The sequence below is a fragment of the Miniopterus natalensis genome, chromosome 10 (assembly GCF_054644295.1).
Source record: "Miniopterus natalensis isolate mMinNat1 chromosome 10, mMinNat1.hap1, whole genome shotgun sequence".
NCBI classification, from domain to species: Eukaryota; Metazoa; Chordata; class Mammalia; order Chiroptera; family Miniopteridae; genus Miniopterus; species Miniopterus natalensis.
Window position 1 is genome coordinate 17,101,895 of NC_142090.1, and position 19,527 is coordinate 17,121,421.

At 53.4% G+C, this 19,527-nt stretch overlaps 4 protein-coding genes and 1 pseudogene across 6 annotated transcripts in view; 1 reads left to right on the top strand and 4 right to left on the bottom strand.

The window, feature by feature from the left end:
• Positions 1 to 28: 28 nt before the first annotated feature.
• LOC107537380 (small nuclear ribonucleoprotein E pseudogene) lies at positions 29 to 374 on the bottom strand (annotated as a pseudogene).
• Positions 375 to 2,129: 1,755 nt separating this feature from the next.
• LOC148092199 (uncharacterized) lies at positions 2,130 to 8,248 on the top strand. Of its 2 annotated transcripts, XM_087821026.1 has the most exons (10): positions 2,130 to 2,414; positions 2,490 to 2,651; positions 3,489 to 3,556; positions 3,906 to 4,009; positions 5,948 to 6,015; positions 6,326 to 6,557; positions 6,621 to 7,525; positions 7,611 to 7,700; positions 7,884 to 7,975; positions 8,058 to 8,248. In XM_087821026.1, exons 1-10 carry the CDS (start codon positions 2,130 to 2,132, stop codon positions 8,122 to 8,124), a joined length of 2,073 nt encoding a protein of 690 aa, XP_087677152.1. In that variant the 3' UTR covers positions 8,125 to 8,248. The 2 variants fall into 2 exon arrangements, 1 of the variants encoding a protein (XP_087677152.1); XR_015715172.1 differs by lacking the exons at positions 2,130 to 2,414; positions 2,490 to 2,651; positions 3,489 to 3,556; ... (2 more) ...; positions 7,884 to 7,975; positions 8,058 to 8,248 and having other exon boundaries at positions 3,989 to 4,009; positions 6,303 to 6,371.
• On the bottom strand, positions 7,903 to 10,865 carry SPMIP1 (sperm microtubule inner protein 1). Its single transcript, XM_016213384.2, has 2 exons — positions 9,968 to 10,865; positions 7,903 to 8,431 (listed from the first exon to the last, which is right to left on the bottom strand). The coding sequence occupies exons 1-2, from the start codon at positions 10,530 to 10,532 to the stop codon at positions 8,322 to 8,324; spliced, it is 675 nt and encodes a 224-aa protein (XP_016068870.2). The 5' UTR covers positions 10,533 to 10,865; the 3' UTR covers positions 7,903 to 8,321.
• A 78-nt stretch (positions 10,866 to 10,943) lies between these two features.
• ATP6V1F (ATPase H+ transporting V1 subunit F) lies at positions 10,944 to 13,775 on the bottom strand. The gene is made up of 2 exons (XM_016213385.2): positions 13,603 to 13,775; positions 10,944 to 11,417 (listed from the first exon to the last, which is right to left on the bottom strand). Exons 1-2 carry the CDS (start codon positions 13,758 to 13,760, stop codon positions 11,216 to 11,218), a joined length of 360 nt encoding a protein of 119 aa, XP_016068871.1. The 5' UTR covers positions 13,761 to 13,775; the 3' UTR covers positions 10,944 to 11,215.
• A 3,834-nt stretch (positions 13,776 to 17,609) lies between these two features.
• Positions 17,610 to 19,527, bottom strand: part of FLNC (filamin C) — a 28,690-nt gene continuing 26,772 nt past the window's right edge. For both annotated transcript variants that reach the window (XM_016213390.2, XM_016213389.2), the window contains 2 exons: positions 18,643 to 18,852; positions 17,610 to 18,521 (listed from right to left, as the gene is read on the bottom strand). In XM_016213390.2, coding sequence (XP_016068876.1) covers positions 18,334 to 18,521; positions 18,643 to 18,852 — 398 coding nt within the window. In that variant the 3' untranslated portion in view covers positions 17,610 to 18,333. The remainder of the gene's footprint in view (positions 18,522 to 18,642; positions 18,853 to 19,527) is intronic.

The window sequence follows — 19,527 nt, forward strand, 5'->3', positions numbered from 1 at the left end:
TATGAATATGTTTATAAACTATATTCCCAACAAAGGACACCTAAAAAACACAAACTGTATTGCTTCTCAACAATTTCTCACTTCATTAGTCATTTCTATTTGGAGACACTTTGGAGCAGAGTAATATTATCTCCTTTTAGCATGATCCGACCTAGTTGTTTTCTTGACTTTGTCTTAGAATAAATCTCTTCTGCATCATCTAATATGAGGTTCATATACTCATCAAAACCAATGATACAGCCCTCTTTCCACACATTCACTTGCTCATAAAGCCACACCTGAATCCGAGCTCTATTCTGCAAGTATCTGAAGATGAGGTTGATGGGCTGCACCATCACCTCCTGCACCTTTTGGCCCTGGCCGCAGCACGCCATGGTGAGCGCTAACCAGAACATGGGTGTTTTTTTTTGTTTGTTTGTTTTTTTTAATATATCTTTATTGATTTCAGAGAGAGGAAAGGAGAGGGAGAGAGAGAGATAGAAACATCAATGATGAGAGAGTCATTGATCGAGCCCACAACCGGGGCATGTGCCCTGACTGGGAATCGAACCCTGATCACCTGGATGCTAGGTCGACGCTTAACTGCTGAGCCACGCCTGGCCGGGGAGAACATGGGTTTTGAAATAGAAAAATTCTTTCTTGGAAAAGAAGTGTATCTTTTTTAAAAAATATGGTTTTTTTAATTGATTTGAGAGAGAGAAGAAGGGGGAAGGATAGAGAAATAGAAACATCGATGAGAGACAGTGATCGGCTGCCTCCTGCATGCCCCCTACTGGGGATTGAGCCCGCAACCCGGGCATGTGCCCTGACCGGGAATCTAGCTGGGGACCTCTTGGTTCATGGATCAACATTCACACTGGCAAGGCAAGAAAAATATCTTTTAAAAATGAATTCTAGTCCTGCTGGGCATGGCTCAGTGGTTGAGCATCGACCTAAGATCCCGGTGATCGGGGTTTGATTCCCGGTCAGGGCACATGCCCAGGTTACCAGCTCGATCCCCAGTCGGGGGCGTGCAGAAGGCAGCCAATCAATGAATCTCTCATCATTGATCTTTCTCTCCCTCTCCCTCTCCTTTCCTCTCTCTGAAATCAGTAAAGATATATTTAAATAAAAATAAAGTGAACTCTATTTTTAGTTCTCTTTGCCATCTATTACCTATATGACTGGCTAGAAGATCAAGGGGGTCCCTATTCTCATTGCTGGGTCCCTAATATTTCAACGGGAGTGAAGGGGGAGTGTTGGGTTGAATTGGGATCCCCTGTCTGCTCGCTCAGCCCTGTGCTGAGGCTGCTCTCTGGGGCTCCCTGCTCTCACGGAGCAGTTAAGAAGCAACAGGCAGGCAAGTCTGCGCGCGACCGCAGATGGCGACGACTACAGGCCGTCTTGCATGTTCATTCCCGCCCCTAGCTACAACTTACATGAAAGGTGTCCTTATCTGATGTACTGCAAGGAGTAAGCAGAATGACCCATGAACAGCGCTCTGCATGGGGACAGCTTGAAGCCAGCACAGGGGAAGTGCTCACCATTGTCCTGCCTGTGGTGGCTTGCACTCGGGGGTGGCTTTCCCAGGCCTGTCTATCCTGGCTGTCATCAGATGAGGGCTACAGTGCCATGTGTTAGTAGGGCGCCTTACTTCTGGGGCCCCGGATTTCTTATCTGTAAAATGGGGGTGGGAATGATAGCACCTACTTCATCGAGTTGCTGCGAGGAAGTGTCACCTGTATGGAGCATTTGTGTCCTGGCGGACAGTCAGCTGTTGGCAGCTGCTGCTATGCTGAGCATATCAGATGCCTATATAATCCAGCTTCATATGTATATGTATGTATGTGGATGTAAAACAGGGACTCATTTGGGGTTGCAAACAAGCACATGCACACACCTGTCTCTGGCAGGATCCACTCCTTACCCTACACGGCCACCTCCAGGACCAGGAACCCTTTCACAGGCAGGCCAGAGTCTCTATGAGACTTGGCTGGGGTCCAGGCCATGGTTCAGATGTCAGGGTCCTGCATTATTGAGCTCAGGGCTTCGTCTCCTGGCTCCTGTGGGCAGCCCCTGGTCCTCCTCTTTCCAGGCTCCAGTGGCACAGGAAAAAGGGGAAGGGGACATCTGTTCTGACCCCCTACTCCATGGCACAGGCAGCCACACCTGGGGGCCTAGGGCTCCCCTGTAGCCCCAAGCAGGCCTTGGCTCTGTACCAGCACCTATTCCAGTGCTCTGCGGGCCTAGGACAGCTCCAGGCTGCGCTTCGGCAGGTGAGGGGAGCAGGGCACTGTCTCAGAGGGGACAGGCTCTCCATGGGGCCTGACCCAGCCTTGCCTCCCCAGGTACAAGAGGGCCGGGCCTGTCCTTCAGGCCTGGAGCTGCCCGCCGTGCTGCTGCAGATGGAACGGAGCCGGCGGGCCCAGGAGCAGGTAGGGGCTGGTTGGGGGTGTGGCAGAGGGCAGGGTGGGTACCCCCTCACGTCCTGGCACCCCATCTTTCTGCAGCTCCTGTGGGACTTGGAGCTGCTGACTGGGGCAGGGCTGGGCCTCTTCTGGCCTCCCCGGGCCCAGTTCTGCGGTCTGAGGAACCAGGCCCCGTGTGCATGGAGCCGGCGCAGCGAGCCCTGTGGTAGGAGGGGCGGGGACTCCAAGCAGCTGATGAGTGGGGTGAGCAGGGGCTCAGCTGAGGCAGGGGAGTCAGTGTGACGTCGGGGCAATTGTAGTGGTGAGCGGAGTGGAAGGAGTGTGGGCTTTGGAGACAGATGGATCTGGTTCAGATCTCTGTTCTGACATTGTGTGGACTGTAAGCCTCTCTTTCCTCAGCTATGAGGAGGATAACGCCTTTCTCAGGGGGCTGCTGGGAGGACCATGAACTCATCTGTGCACAGAGTTCAGCGCCGTGCCCGGTGCCCAGGGCCCGCTCGTTCTGTGCAGGCTGTTACCATTTCACAGTTAACAACCATCTTGGTCAAATCAACTATGTGGTGATGCCTAGAAGCCTTTAGTCATGGCTGCAGCGTGGGAGGAAAGCAGGCTGGCAGGGCCTGGGGCAGAGGCACTGATGCCCAGGGTGCCTCTGAGATATGACACTGGGCAGCCCCACCACAGACCCCTCCTCCAGGGCTGGCGGCTGGGCCGACTCCTCTAGGAAGAAGGGTGCTGTGGTGACTGGGAACTATGACTGTGTTTCCAGCCCAGCTCAGCCACCAACTGTCAAGGCACTTTGGGCAGATTGGCAGCTGTCTGGGGCCAAGGCCTTCTCACCTGTAGCAGGAAGGTGTGTCGAGTGAAGTGTCCAGCCCACACTGTCGGCCAGGACTCTAGGCTCATCTGAAGGCTCGCCTGGGCAGGAGGGACCCCTTTCCAAGCTCCTTCATCTGAAGGGGGAGGGGAGAGGGTCATCCAAGGGCATGGATGCCAGGAGGAGGTGTCTTTGGGGGTGGTTTTAAAGGCTACCTACCACACTGGTGCCCTGAGGACTAGGCCACCCCCTAATCCTTCCAGAGTTCCAGGCTGTGCTCATCACCCCAGGCTGGGAACACCCTGAGCCAGAACCATCAGTTCCTGGAGGGGTGAGTCTTTCTCCTAGGAAATCTGTACACTCCATGTTGCCACACAAAGTCACCAAACGCTGACCCCTTTCCTGGTCTCCTTCCACAGTCCTTCCCAGCACCCCCTTCTCACACAGTACGCTCCTCCTGGAGCTCTCACTGAGTTGTACCCGTATGGTAGCCCCACGGCCCCTGGAAAGGGTAACCCCCAGGTCTAGCTCCCAGGATCCAGCGATGGATACCGGGGCTGGGGCAGGCTGCCCTGGATTGAGTTTGGTGCTGGGGGTGGGGAGACTGGCAGACAGTCTGCCCCCGCCTTCCAGAGCCCAGATACAAGAGGTGCATGGGAGCAGCTTTTGCACTCTTACAGGGGGCAGGCTGCAGACCCATCATCAGCCCCGGATCTGGGGGAAGCTGGGAGTGACACAGACCCAAGGTGGGAGAGCCCTGGCATCTCTGCAGAGTCCACACCTGGTATGTTGACGGGAGGGTTTGGCCTCCAGGACAGCGGGCGCTCCTGGGCTGGGGTGGCCAGACTAGATGGGAGGAGGCAGGGAAGTCCTCACCCTGAGTCCATGATTCCAGCGCACTCCTCACTCATTCTTTGTCTCATACCTTTTTGTTGGGCGTCAGGGCACTGAAGGACTACTAGGTTTTATTTTATGTGCCAAATCCCCGTGATTTGTAGCAGCTGTCTCAGGCACTGTGTCCAGGGGGATTCTGAAACTAAATTGGAGCTCAGGGGAGAGAGGCGGGGAATGTCTGTCCATGACTGCTCGGGGAGGAGGGAATGGAATAGCCTGTTGGCCACCCTTGTGCCAGACACTGGGGATACACCAAGCACAAGAATCTTGGCCCCATCACTTGGTCTTTTCTCTGAGAGCACAGCCTAGTGAGAGAGCGTGACCATGAACAGGGCATTAGAATCCAGTGACATAGATGCTGTGAGCCCTGGACCTGTTAATTTAAGCAAAACAGGCTCTCAAAGGATTTGTTAAATACTAAAGCCAGCAAAGCCATAAGTTTGGGTTTTTTTTAAAGTATGTTTTTATTTATTTTAGAGGGAGAGAAAGGGAGAGGGAGAGAGAAACATCAATTATCTGCCTCGTGCACACCCCATACTGGGGATTGAACCCTGCAACCTGGGCATGTGCCCTGACTGGGAATTAAATCGGTGACCTCTCTATACATGGGACAATGCCACACCTGCCAGGGCAGCCATAAGCTTTTTTTTTTTTTTTTAAATATATCTTTATTGATTTCAGAGAAGGGAAGGAGAGGGAGAGAGAGAACTAGAAACATCAATGATGAGAGAGTCATTGATTGAGCCCGCAACCCAGGCATGTGCCCTGACCGGGAATCGAACCCTGATCGCCTGGATCCTAGGTCGATGCTCAACCGCTGAGCCACGCCCGGCCAGGCAGCCATAAGCTTTTAATTGTTCCATCATATGTTTGAGAGAGAAAGAAAGTGCCAATGATTATTTTCTGATTGACAGAGAAATTTTCACAAGTATATTATCTCTTGGGAATATGAAAATATTAGTTACGTTATTACCAGAGAAACAGATGGTTTGGTGAGACAAAAGCCAGACTCACAGAGGAAGGGGATTGGGGGTTATTTTCACAGTTCATGGCAATAATTTCTGAAGGCTCGGGAATCTTATTGGACCCCTTTGTTCAGAAACTCTTCAAAAGACAGATTTATTTTCACAGAGAACATTCTCTGTGACCGTTATGAATATTCCCACATCCATATGGCATAAAGATGGAATGTTCTTGAGAAGGTTCTCAATTTAATACCGTATGAAATCAAATTCTTTTAACTAGTTTTATGGATGCTGAGCCACTTTCCTCCCTCCACAGCTGCAAGGAAGCAGTGACATTTCATCTCCTTTTTTAGATTCCTTTTGTTAATTATGAAGACACAGTTTTGAGGCTCAGCTCTAGCCTAAAATTTCACTTCTTGAATTTCGTTTGACTGCTGTCAGAAACCAAGAAAGAGCTAAAAAAGGATTTTCCTTAATAATAGTAAAGGTGCATGCAGTGGTTTTCTTTATGGACCCAGATGGGCTCATCAGGACAAAGTGGGGCATCCTAATGAAGCCCTGCCTGCTCCAAGGCATCCCATGGTGGAGGAGGGCGTGCGGGTTCCAGCGAGATGGCCTGTCTTGGCTGGGAAGATAAAATGGGGTCAGCTGTGGGCAAACCTGACAAGCAGGCACATAGTAGGCTGTATAAATAAAGGTGGAACAATGAACTATGACAGCCCTGAAGTTCAAACACCAGCTATCTGGGCACCCCCTCCCCTTATTGCTGGGGATTCCTAGGCTTCTTGGTTCCAGTTCAGGTGGAATGTGTGTGAGGGGCTGGGACATGAGCAGAGGACTCCTTATATCAATTTCTCTCTCAGGTTGCTTACAAGAGCTGGACCCCACCACCAGCAGTAGCTTTGGGGAACCAGGAAATTCAGAATTCAAGGTGAAGGGGTCAAAGGGTCCTGGGCAAGGGCCCTCTCAGGTTGGGGACAGCAGGGCTGGGGTCTGCCTTGGAGGAGGCTGCTGGGGTGAGGCGGGACTACCTCTTATAGTCAGGTAGAAGAAGGGACCACTACTGAAGCACCTTTTACACTACGTAATATGGGTTTAACAAATTCAGGAATCAGGCAAGGGCCATAATGGAAGTGAGGCCCACTGGGACAGCTGCTGGGGTCTCCAGGCTCCCCCAGGGGAAGTGGCCCTGGCACAGGGATTCTCTCACAATTCTAGGACAAAGTGCTCTTCCTTCCCAGAACCCAGTCCAGAAGGAAGAGAGGGGCCAAGCAGAGCCCACAACCCAAGGACCACTTCCATCATCATCTGGAAGCCTATGGGGGGAAAAGATCACTCAGGAAGCCTCCGGGCCCTCAGGCCTACCCTCCCAGGGCCTGCCAGAATCCCAAGATCCCCTTGAGTGGCTGGGCTGGAGATTGGACCTGGACAGAGCAGAACTTCAGAAACTGCTGGGGATTGAGATTCCTCAGAGTCAGAGAAAGGAGGACCCTCAGGGTCAGGGCAGGGAAGCCCCCCAGGGTGAGAACAAAGAAGTTCCTCAGAGTCAGAGGAAGAAGACAAACCAGGGTCAGAGTGGGGAGGCTACTCAGGCTCTGAGACAAGAGGTCTCTGGGGGTCTGGGGTGGGAGACACCTCAGGGTGAAAACAAAGATGCTCTTCAAGATCAAAAAGGAAATCACCCTGAATGTCTGAGAAAGGAGACCCCTCAGGGCTGGGAAGTGAAGATCATTCAGTCTTCTGGAGGCAGAGGCAGGATCTCAGAAGCTTGGGAGGTGGCTCAGGGAGAGGCACAGACACAGCCCAGGGAGGAAGAATTCCAGGGAATTCCAAGGGACCTCTGCAGGTCTCTGGGAGAACAAATGACGCAGCATGCGGGGAGGGAGAGCCCAGGCCCCCAGGGAAGGAGCACCCAGCTGACACAGGACAAGACCAATGGCCAGAGACAAGAGTGGGCCCTGGCCATGGGGGAGCAGGGGCCCGGCCGGGAGGGGCCGCTGGCTCCCCTGCAGCCCCGAAGGGCCCCGTCTGGGCAGCGGCTCGCAGGCCCAGGAGCCGTGATACTAGCGACCCTGAGTAAGGGGGGCTCTGCGCAGCAGGAGCACCCAACAGGTCTCCCGGGGCACCCAGGGCTGGTGCCCAACCCGATCGGGCTCCAAGTCCCGGGAGGGAACCCCGGCCCCGTGGAGGAGCCCGTGGGCTACGCAAGGGGGCCGCAGGTGGGCGGCTCTTTGAGCTTCCCCGGCACCCTCGAGGGGCGGAGGAGCGCTGCTGAGGCCCCCAAGGCCTCAAACGCCGCAGGGCCCGGGCCCAGGGGCAGGGAAGAGGCATCGGCGGGCGCGAGCCCCGCGCAGCAGGAGACGGCCCTGCGGCGGCTGCTGGAGCTGCACAGCGCGGCCAGGCACCGGCGGCAGCAGGACCGCCAGCAGCAGCTGCTCCGGGTGCGTCCCGCGCCGGGGAGGGGGGGTCCCTCTGGCTGGCTGGGCACGGGAAGCGGCCACCGGCACTGACAGCTCTCCCCCACAGGTCCTGGACCGCCTCCGCATCGCCAGGAACCGCCACTGCCGGGTGCACCCCCTGGGGCCCCCACCCAGCCCAGCCCGGCTACGGCCACAGGCAAGACCCTCCCACACCCCGGGGGTCCCTTTGAAGTGCATGAGCAATGCGCTGGCACTGACACCCACAGGGGTGGGGGGGTGGGGGGGCGGGGTTGGGGGAGTCTGCCCGGGTCCTGCCCCTGCTGGCTCCCTATAGCCATGAGCTGGGATGCAAGGACACTCAGCACTTGGCACCGCACAGGAGGATGCGGCGGGGCAGCGGGATGCCCTGCGGGAGCAGCTGGAACAGGTGCACCGCAAGAGGACTATGAGGCTGCGGGCCCTCGGAGCCAGGTGAGGAGGGCGGGGGAGGCTTGTGGGGTGGTGGCGGTCCCCTTTCCCTGGCATCCGGGATAACAGGCCACTCTCTCCCCAGGAACACCCAGAACTTCCAGCAACTACTGTGTCCCCCAGGCGCTGAGGAGCCTGCGCCTGGAGAGTAGCACTTGTCCCCCTCTAACCACTGCTGTGGAGGTTAAGGAGAAAGGAGAGGGCAACCTGAAGATCAGAGGTAGTTTCAGAAAGGCCCAGAGCAGCCTCAGAATCTGGGAGAGCCAGAGACGGGGACACAGCAGCTTCGTTCCACCAGGTGGAGTGTGATTTCTTCTTCCCACCCCTAAGCACACTGCCTGGCCCAAGGTCAGAGGGCCAGATCCCGGGGGTCAAGCGGTGCAAAGGCCCCGTTCTTGCGGAAGAAGGATTCAATGCGGCACATCTTGCAGGAGACCAGTTCTTGCTTCACTGTGGGGCCTGGGAAAAGATGTCAGAGGCCAGGAATGGGTTCCTGGGTAGGGAACTGGCAGAACACAGCAGCCCTGCCTGCCCAGCCCTAGGAATCTGACCCTATTGTATCCGTGACTTTGTAAGCGTGAATAAAAAGTGCTTCTGATGAGTGGGGGCTATGGGAAAACGGAGTGGGCTGGGTGCCTGGGTCAGCAGTGATGGCAGAATGCCACTCAGCTGTGTGCCATCATTGCCCCCCCAGCCTCAGGATCCTCCATGGAGGGGGGTGGCAGGACACCCAGACCTGCTTCACAGGGACAAAGCTAGACTTCTCTAGGACACTTGGGGCTTTTTTCTACCTCCTGCTTTGGTTGGAAATTGCTCCTTTTACTTCCCTTTTAGGGCCCTGAGGAAAGAGGAGCTGCTTTTTAGGCCAACTTTCAACTGTGTGTATCCCCAAACATCCACCTGTTCTGTGCAGGCACTACAGCAGCTGGAGAGACACATTACTGAGTAGTTCACTTGAAAGTCATGACCACAGAGAGCAAAGGGACACTCGGCATCACCCAGCAACCCTGCACCGCCCCTGGCATGTTCCTTTTCCCACGCCGTAACTCTTCATCTCAAACCACACTACTGCCTCTGCTCCTCCCCCTCCCAACTGATGACCTTGACTCAGCCTCACAGAAAAATCGGACTCAGTCCAGATAAACACCAACACCATCTCTCAATGCTCCGTGCCTCTCCGGTCAGACTCCAGAATCTGGAGTTCCCTGGGTGAGCTCACCCAATCTCAGGGTTTTAAAGAGCACCTATTTTCTGATGAAACCAAATTTGCAGCTTCAGCTCTGACCTTGCTCCAGAGGACAGCTCCCATACACAGCCTCACTGACACCTCCAGCACATCGCCGGTGCTGACCTGTCTTCATACACCCTCCAGCCCTGCTCCTCTCCTAGTCTTCCCTGTCACAGCTGCTACAGCCAGACACCTGGGTGTCATCAGTGCATTCTTTCCCTTTTTCTCATTCAATCCATCAGAATTCCATGGATTCTTCCTCCAAAACATCCTGAATCTATTTCAGCTCTGCTAATTACCCTGGCCCAAGCTATCATCTCTTGCCAGGAAAACTCAAAGGAACTGCCTAACTCATCTGCCAGTCTATGCTTTCCCCTGGAAAAGCCATTACATACAGAACAGTCAGGGTGATTATTTTTTTTACTTTTAATAAATCAGTGTACTCACCTGCTTAAAACCCTCCACTAACTTCCCCTTACAGTTGGAATAAATCCCAAGCTCCTCCTCCTTGTCATTTAGTTCTCAGCTTTTAGGTCCCCAGTCAGGCATTTCCTGACAATTCCACCTAAAGCAGCACACACCCCTTGCCCCCACCCATCACTCCCTAATCTCATCATGGACCTTCTCCCTCTCAGACATTTCCTTGCTCTTATGGATGCCCCAGGAAGGAGTGTCCATGTGTCTTGTGTGCCTAGTGCCCAGCACACTGCCTAGCTCATGGCAGGTGCCTGTGTTTATGAGGTAATTTCCAGAAAGTTGGGGCTCACCCAGCTGCCAGCCATATGTGAAGTTGGTGGTAATGGGGAAGAGGTAGCGCATCTCTGGGATGTCCAGTTTTCGGGTGCTGAGGTAGTGGTAGCGCCCCTGGAAGTCGTGGGAGATGCCTTCATACAGCAGGGCCCGAGTGGCAGGTGGCACTGGGTACATTTCTGACAGCATAGAAGCCTCCAGGGGAGGGCTGGGGACCCTGACAGGGACTGCTTTGGGGGCAGGTGGGGGTGAGAGTGGGGCTTTGGGGTACAAGGCGGGCAGTTTGAGGGGTAGATGGGCTGCAGCCTTAGCCTTCTGCTTGGCCTTTACCATCGACCCATACTTGCGGTGCCATTCACAGCGCAACATCTTCTCCTTCAGAAGGTCCTCCTTCAAGAAGTTCTGCCGCACCGTATCCATGTTGAGTTGCCGCGACATGGTGGCAAAAGGAGAGGTAGCAGGTGACTGCAACTGAGGGGTGAGCACAGCAAGCAGAATCCTTCTGACAGCAGGTGACTGCCCAGGGACAGTCACCAGGCAACCAAGCCTCACCTCACACAGGGCCAGGGTTCTACTTGCCATGCCCTCAGCAGCCCTCACATGCCTTGCTTCCTGAGGCTGTATCAGGCCAGGCCCACTGGCTAAGAGCCTTGATGCTCAAACCTTTTGCAGGACCCAGGCCCACTCTAGTATCACAGGCTTCCAGGTTTCCTGTGCTTTCTGCTTCCATCCCTTAGGCCAGGTCCCCCCAGCCAATACAGACTAAAGTGGGGGAGCCAGGGGTCTGGGCTCAAGTCTTCTCCTCCTGTTCCTCCCTGCCAGAGCTGGTCGTCTGATTCAGAGGACCAGTCCTTGAGTTATGGCCTCCTAACGCAATCTTCCTTGTCCAACTCCTCTATGCCTGGATCTCTGGCAGAACCTTTTTCAGCCCTGCCCACGTAATCCCTCCAACAGCCTTATCCCACATGTGTCTTTTCTAGCATCCAGGCTTGGTTTGGAGAGAAGCAAGAACATTATTTTAATTTAATACCAACAATGACACTGTGTAACAGCACAGGGAAGAGGTAGTGGAGAGAGAAGACAATCAGGTTTCCTGTTCCCTAACCAGCTTTGATTTTAATGACAGAGCCCCAGCAACATGGAAGCACCTCATCTAGCCTCTCAGTGGAGTGGGAAGGGGCAGGGAATTGGAAATCAGAGGCTCAAAACTTAAAGAGGGGCTGATGGCAAGCCTGGGAGAGGTGGCAGGGCTGTGGGGGAGTCCCTTAGCGCAAGTCTTCGGCCGTGAACATGCCCCTGGCCCTGCGCAGGATGGAGTCCTTGGCGGCATCATAGGGGTGCTCCTTGGATGGGATCTCAAGAACTGCCGGAATGGAGCGCTGGTGGGCATCAAGCGCGTGCCGCACCATCTCTGCGATGTACTGGTTGATGAGGATGATGCCGATATCGTCCCGGTTTAGAAACTGCCTGTGGGAGATGAGAAGGGAGTTCAGGGCAGCCCACTCCGAGTTGGTGGGCTAGGCCGCAGGAGGGAATGGGCTTCATCCAGAGAGCTCAGATGACAAGGGTAGAGCTTGCTACACTAAACTCTCCATCCTCTCTGGAATCAATTTCATTCAGAAGCTAAGGGCCATGGTGGTCAGAGTTGGCTTCTTCCTCCCCTTCTTAGAAGACTCCCAAGTGCATTGGCAATACAGATTAGAGTGCAGTGTATTCCATATGCTGCCTTTGTGTAAGAAAGGGAGAGGACAGCCCTAGCGGGTTGGGCTCAGTGGTTAGAGTGTTGGCCTGCGGACTGAAGGGTCCCAAGTTCGATTCTGGCCAAGGGCATGTACCTCGGTTGCAGGCTCGATCCCAGCCCTGGTCGGGGTGTGCTCAGGAGGCAACCAATTGATGTGTCTCTCTCGCATCAATGTCTCTCTCTCTCTCCCTTCCACTCTCTCTCAAAACCAATGGGGGAAAAAATCCTTGGGTTAGAAATTAAAAAAAGAAAGGGAAAGTGTAATATGTCTATCCTTTTGCATTTGCATAAAGAAAAAGGGGAAAGAAGCTAGGTGAGTATCCATAGGGGTGGAGGAGGGATGTAATGAGGTAGAAGAGGACAGGGATGGGAGTGAGACTTCTTAATGTGTGTACCTTTTAAGTATTAATTTGCAAACCACATGAACACATTAACTCTTCAAAGGAAAACAAATTAAACATTTTAAAAGGAAGTTGATAAGACCACCAAAGGTCTCAAGGTCTATGCTGATGAGGGCTGGGATGGGTCACTGGGGAAGTTTGGCATGAGCCAAGAACAGGACATAGTAAGAGGAAAATCAGTAATGAAGGAATCACACTTTCCACACAGAGGTTGGAACCAGCGTTGGAATCTTCCTTTCTTGTGATCACCCACCCACTCATTCATTTATTCATTAAAACAATTTACTTTGTATTATAAAGTAATAATAATACTTTATAATTTTATATGATGTTATTTACCAGTGTTATCCCAATACATTTAATATTAATAATTTTTTAAACAACTATTTACTGAGCACCTACCCTGTGCCAGACACTAGAGTAAGTTAGACTTGATCTCTGAGGTCCCTTTCTTGAGGTAAAATCTGTCCTCCCATGACAACTTGGGTCACTTTACCAGACTGCTTAGGGATTAGCAGAGATCAGCTTAGAGATCAGCCTCCCAGGTCAGGGCCTATCATACCCCAGGCAACAGGAACCAGTCTCAACTGGCAGCTCAGGGCTGGGGCTGTTTAAGGCAAAACAAGCGAGAGTGCTTTGTTCCTGAGAGTTGGCAACAAGGGCCTAGAGAAGGGGTGAAGGAAATAACAGGGGGTTGGCACCCTCAATTCTAGTCACCAGGACACTGCCTGAATTCAGGGACATGCCTGCAGAAGGTGGGACACAGTACTGATATTCTGCCTGCTGTTCTCAAGACAATGGAAAATTCCAAGACTGACAGGGGAGGGCAGCCCAAGCAGATTGTGGACCTGACTTAAGAAAGGCAGAAAGGTTTGGGGCTGGGTTCAAATCCTTACGCTGTCGCTTCCAAATCATGTGACTTTGGTTATGTGCCTTAATATCTCTGAGCTTTAGTTTTCTCACCCGTAAGTGGGAATAACAACCCCGGCCTTACAGGAAGATTGCGAACCTCTAAGGGAGACAAAAATACAAGAAAGCCGGAGCCCAGGGCTGCCCAGGTGTTCTGTTGGGGTGTGATTCTTTTAGGGGTCAACTCGCAAAAGAGCCGAGCGCTTGCAACACCCGGAGCCTGCTCAGCGGGGGAACCGGGAAATCCCTGCAGAGGGGCTGAGGGTGGCCGCGCCGGGCCTGGGCGCTCTGGAAGCCCCACCTTGGCCGGGCCGGCTGGACCGAGGGGCGCCGCCCGTCACAAGCTCTGTTCCCCTTTCTTCCTGACACACGGTCATGTGAGATGGGAACGAGCCCCCAAAGGGAATCTGCGGAGCGGAGGCCTCCACTCCCGAAGGGCAGGCGGACCGAATTCCCTGACCCTCGAGGCCGGAACGTGGCACTTGGGCCGGGGCCTGGAAGCCCCGCGCCGCCGGGTCCCCGCGCCGCCCCGCCCCGCCCTCCCCCTGCGCTTCCACCGGGCGGCGGAGGCTCCCCCTCAGGCCCCGCTTGGCTACCGTACCGGAAAGTGTCTTCGATCTCATTGATGGTTGTGTCCTTCTCCACCACCAGGAAATTAGGGTGGCGGTTCTTGTTAAGCTCCCCGATGCCGCCCAGCAGGAAGCCAGTCACCGTGTCCTCGTCTCCGATCACCGCAATTAGCTTCCCCCTCCCCGCCATCGTTACAGACGGGGCTCAGCCGCGAACGCCTGAGGCCCGCGAATCCCCGCCTCCGCCACGGAGCGCCGCCTTTCCGATCGCACCCTCACCCTGCAGGCATGCGCGGTTCCACCACTCCGCCTCCAGGGACATGCGCATTAACAGCAAAACGGCCTAGGCTCTAGGATTACACCGCCAGCGCCGGGAAGAGTGGCCCGAATCCGGAAACTACGATTCCCAGAAGTCCGCGCGGCATCACGGGTGGGCAAAGGGCGTTCGATCGTTCTGCAACCGGAGTGCTGAGCGCGCTGCGGTGGGACGCCGGGGTTGGCAAAGAAGACAGTTCCAGTTCTCAGAAGGCAAGGTCTGGGTCTCTATCGTGTATATTCGGCACATAGTTAACAATTAGTACATATTGTTTAATTAATAAAAGGGTGAACAAGTTAATGATGTTGCTGTCTAGTGGGGTAGAGTCTAGTGAACTGGCAAATGACAAAGCAGCGTGGAAATTGCTAAAATGTGAGAAGTACGAGGAAACACATATCAGAAGTAACTAACCCATGGGAGGTGGGGCGCTCAAAGAGGTTGTCAGCAGGCGGGGCTGGGCGGGGCTCAGCCGGTGAGCATCGATCCAGTAGATCGCGGTTCGATTCCCGGTCAGGGCACATGCCCGGGTTGCGGGTTCCATGCCCAGCAGGGGGCGTGCAGGAGGCAGCCGATCAATGACTCTCTCATCGTTGATATTTCTCTTTCTCTCTCCCTTCCTCTCTTTGAAATCAATAAAGATATATTTTTTAAAAATTTGAAGTTGTCTCTATAAAGGAAAATTGATCTAGATATTTGTGCTCCAGATAAGTCCATCCTTTAAAAACAAACCAAATGGTTGCCAGCAGGATGAAGGGGATAGAAATGAGGACAAAGGGGTGTTCTAGGGAAGAGGAGCAGCCTGTGCAACCAGCTTAGTTAGGATAGAGAGCATAAGTGCCTTCAATAAAATATAAAGAACCTGGAAGTTATCCTGAGGATAAAGTTATCCTGAAGGCACCGGAGGATTTTAAGTGAGAAAATGATATCACCACATTTATGTTTTAGAGATAGCGTTGTGACCGTGCTGTGTAGAGACATGACTGAAGGAGGAGAAACCGTTGTAAGAGCTGATGGTGGCCAGAACTCAGATAGTAATCATGGGGAACGTGGAGAAGCAGATGGAGTCGAGATATTTCGAGATAGAATGGACAGATCTGGTTTTTTGATTGGATGTGTTTTGGGAGTGAGAGAGACCAGGGAGACTTCCAGGCTTCTGGCCTGTGCAGCTAGGTGGATAGGAATAATATTCCTGAGTGAACTTTGTGAGATGAACATACTGAAGAGGAAAGGTCCACTCTTTCCTCCTCCCTTTTATTTTAAGCCTCATCTAGGGATATGTTTTTATTGATTTTTAGAGAGGGAGTGAGAGAGAGAGAGAAGCATTATTTGAGAGAGAAACTTTGATTGGTTGCCTCCCGTAAGCACCCCAGCTGGGGATCGAACCCGCAACCTAGGTATGTGGTCTGACAAGAAATTGAACCCAAAACTTTTTGGTGTACTGGACGACACTCCAACCAGCTGAGCCACCCAGCCAGGGCTTTCCTCCTTTCTAACAAACAGGCACCCTGGCGTCTGGCATGGTGCCTGGCATCGTGTTCTAGAGTTTAGAGCACTTAACATTCAGATGGGCTGGCCTACTGGTTATTTGTATAATAGGCTCAGGATTTGGGCACACCTGATTTGAATCTTGGCCCTGCTACCTAGAGGTATGATTTTGGACTCATCACCACCATTCTCAGGGCCTTAATTTCTTCAGATAACAGTATGCCTGCCATAGGCTGTTAGGATTAAGTGAGATGGAGCCCATAAGTGCTCAGCACCCAGGGCCATACTGTGGTTGGGAGAGAGCAGCTGGGCCAGAAATCTATAAACACATCAATACATAAGAGCAGGGCAGCAAATCATGCAGGAAAACTCTCACATCTGGGGGTGAGACAGAGGGAGGGCAAAGAGTGAGAAGCAGTCAGTGTGGCAGCACCTGACTCAGTGCCTGGCACAGAACTGGCCTTTAATGACTGTGAGTGGTTGGATACTTAAGAGAATAGATCCACCTGGCCGGGCGTGGCTCAGTGGTTGAGCATTGATCCAGGATCCAAGGAGATCAAAGTTCGATTCCTGGTCGAGGCACATGCCTGGGTTGTGGGCTTGATCCCCAGTGGGGGGCATGCAGGAGGCAGCCGATCAATGACTCTCTCATCATTGATGTTTCTATCTCTCTCTCTCCCTCTCCCTTCCTCTCTCTGAGATCAATAAAGACATATTTTAAAAAAAGGGAGAGAGAGCAGATCCCACCTCAGTGGGTCTGTCAGATGAAGTATGGAGCTAAGTTTGTCACATTCATCACACACTCCTGCATTCACCCAGCGTTTATCAAATGTGGACATGAAGAGGCTGAGGACACAAGATTGATAAAATACAATTTCTGTCTTCAAGGAGTCCCTTGGGACTGAGGGGAGACTGAAAAATATCCCAGGGTCGGGGCAGACATACAGAAAGAGAGGTCTTGAAGGGGCAGGATTCAGAACAAATGAGGGGAAGGGAAGGAAAAGAAACTTAAAAAGGAGCAGGGAGGCAGATAGGCTACTGAGTGAAGAGGCGAGGAGGGGCTTTGGAATTGACCCACCACCATATCCTGAAATGTCCAGGGATGAGTCTAAGAATTGGGGAATCTATTGAGTGAAATGTCCCTTTGCTCTGCTCTAGATACTCAGTTGCTCGTTCATTTATTCATTCATCACACCTGTCTGTGTCAGAACTGTCAGAATCAGGGAGCTGTCTGGTGGGGAAAGCAGATACATGATCACAGATCAGGGTAGTAAATGTAGCTAGACATGTCCCAGGGAGCATGGGAGCTGGGGGCTGGTCCAGAAAAGCTTCCTGTTGGAGAGGAAGATGGGGAGGGTGGAGAGGCAAAGGTGTTCCCTGGCAGAAGCCCAAAAGGCAGCATACGGCCTGGGAAACTAGACTGTAAAGAGAGGGTGAAACTGGAGGGTGCAGTAGGGAATGAGCATACTGCCTGACTCAGAGGGCTTCTGGAATGAACGCATGGGGAAGCAGAACCTGAACCTCGAGGCCTTGGAGGTCTCGTTAGGAAGAATAGACATTAGCCTGGAGCAGGGGGGCAGTTACAGAAGGGCCCTGAATTGGAGAGGGGCATAATCCCTTTAATGTGACCCACCTCTGGCTGCAATGTGGAGAGCGGGTTGGAGTTGGTAGGGGCCAGGGAGGCTGATGTGTCAGGGAGACGATCAGAGGCTGGTGGGCTAGTGAGACTAATGAAGAGGCTGGTTCAGGAGGGAGGCCCTGATTTGACCTGGCTGGAGTAAAGGTTCTTGAGTTTGTATATGATTCTGCCTGCCTGTTGGATGAGGACCATTCCTGTTTGAGTCAGTGCTCATGTATTAAGGTCCTGATTTGGAGAACATCCTTGAGATCAGGCTGAATAGAAACTGGCCTCCCAGTGTTCCTAGGGCATTCTTCTAGAACACAGTGTACACCTCCCTCTCCCACCTACCCACTCTCTAGGAATCTGAGGACTGATTCCACATCCTTAACTATCCCCTCCCCATCCCTGGTTCTATCTGGGAACATTCTGCCAATATCCCAGACTTTACCAAATAGATGGCCCAGGCCAGTGTCCCCTTGCCCCCAGCCCTTCCCCTTGGCCTGGGTCAGTCCTCCAGGGGACAGCCAGCTGGTCTCCACCTCCCCGGGGCCTTAGTGTCAGTGGGCCAGAAGGTGGCCAGCCATGGAGAGCACGCACACAAGAAACAGCCAAGCATCTGCGACAGGCCGCACTTTATTTGGAGAGTTTTTTCCACCTAAGCGGCTCCCAGCTGAGCCACATGACATGTGCAAAAGTCCCCCAGAAAGCTGGGCCTCGCAGTGTGTAAAAAAGGCCCCCCAAATGGGGCAGAGCTGTGCAACCATAAAAAAAAAAAAGAGAGAGAGAGAAAGAGAGAAATCTGTCCATCCCCCAGGAAGCCTGGCTGGGACGTAAATTGCCCCGAGGCAGGCCATGTGCCAACGCTGCTGCTGGTTCTGGGTCCTTTTTCTCCAGCGATTGTGCTTCTTTTCCAAGTCCTCAACGCTTTGGGGTTGTAACCACCAGAGAGGCCAGATGCACTCCTCAGCGCTAGGAGGCCCGGCCAGCAGTGAGGTTTGAGGGTGTCCTCTCTCACACATGCAGACACCCCCAAACATGTGCTCCCTCGCTGGCCTCAGCCCCACCAGAAAACTCAGGGCTTCCCTGATCCCCCTGAACCCTCAGTCTGCCCTCATGTCACATTCAAGGGGAGGGACACTGTCCTGAGACAGACAAGGCCTCCAACCCCTGGGGGCTCGGTGGGCTGGAGAGGCAGTGCCATTCATTTCACACCTCAAGACAGGTGTTTGTGGTGTCTGATTGTGCACCTGTGCATCTGGGTATGACCCATTTATGTGTGTGTATGTGAGTGTGTGTTTGGCCAGAGGTGAGGGCTGAGGCTGGGGGAGGCACTTCTGGGATTCAGGGCACATTGACTTTGAAGGGGCTTCCGGGGACACTTTCATCGCCCCACTTGACAATGAGGATATAGTCCCCTTTCTCCTTGACGGTGTAGGTGACGTTGTATACCCGGTTGCCCATGTGCTTCACGTATACCTCCTCACAGGGGGTCTTGGGCCCATGCACGCCCACCATCATCATGTTGGTGCCTAGAGAGGGAGGCAAGGAGGGTGGGCTCACACCAGGGACCCTTGCCCACAGCAGCCCCCACTCCCTCATCCCTGCCCCCTTGCCCACCCTAGGAGACGACCCATTTCCCCCTCAGCATGCCTGCTTTGCTGCAGTCCACGGTGAAGGAGTTCTTCTGGCCCACAAAGGCCTGGGACAGCCCGGGGCCCCGTGTCACCACCTTGCTGGCATCCGAGGAGAACTTGGGGATGGAGCTGTAGCTGGAGCCCCGGCTGGAGGATGACTTGGTCACCGTTTCCACCAGAACCGTGGATGTTTCATGAAGGCTGTGGCCCCCAGACAGCCGGGGACCTAAAGGCAGAGTGGGATAGCCATGGGCAGGTCAGAGGCCTGCAGGCCCTTGGCCAGCACTGATGGCCCCATGGGACTCAGGGTCATGGGCCACACTCCCTTCCTTAGCTGTAGCACCCTAGGAGCAACAACCCAATGCAAATGAGCCTGGATTACGGCTGCCATAGCAGGTGTACCCCAAGGTCTGGGCCTCTGGTGGCTCCATGCCTTGTCCTTTTGGGCTTTGTCTGGGACCTCAAGTCATAGGGTAAGAGTCTTGCTTTAAAAAGGAACATGTGGCCCGGCCGGACGTGGCTCAGCAGTTGAGCATCGGCCTAGGATCCAGGAGATCGAGGTTCGATTCCAGGTCAGGGCACATGCCCGGGTTGTGGGCTCCATCCGGGGGCGTGCAGGAGGCAACCGATCAATGACTCTCATCATTGATGTCTCTATCTCTCTCTCTCCTCTCCCTTCCTCTATCTGAAATCAATAAAGATATAATTTAAAAAAAAAAAAAGGAACACGTGGCTTCCAAAAGGAAAGCTTGCTAAATATTTACTGAGCTCTGTGTTTTTTGAAGCCAGGAGGGCAGAAAGTTAAGCTAAAGTGTGGGGAGCCACCCCAGGGAAAAGATTAACAAGTGATGGACAATAATAAAGAGGAAGGATTTGATTTTTTAAATTCTACAGGACTCTA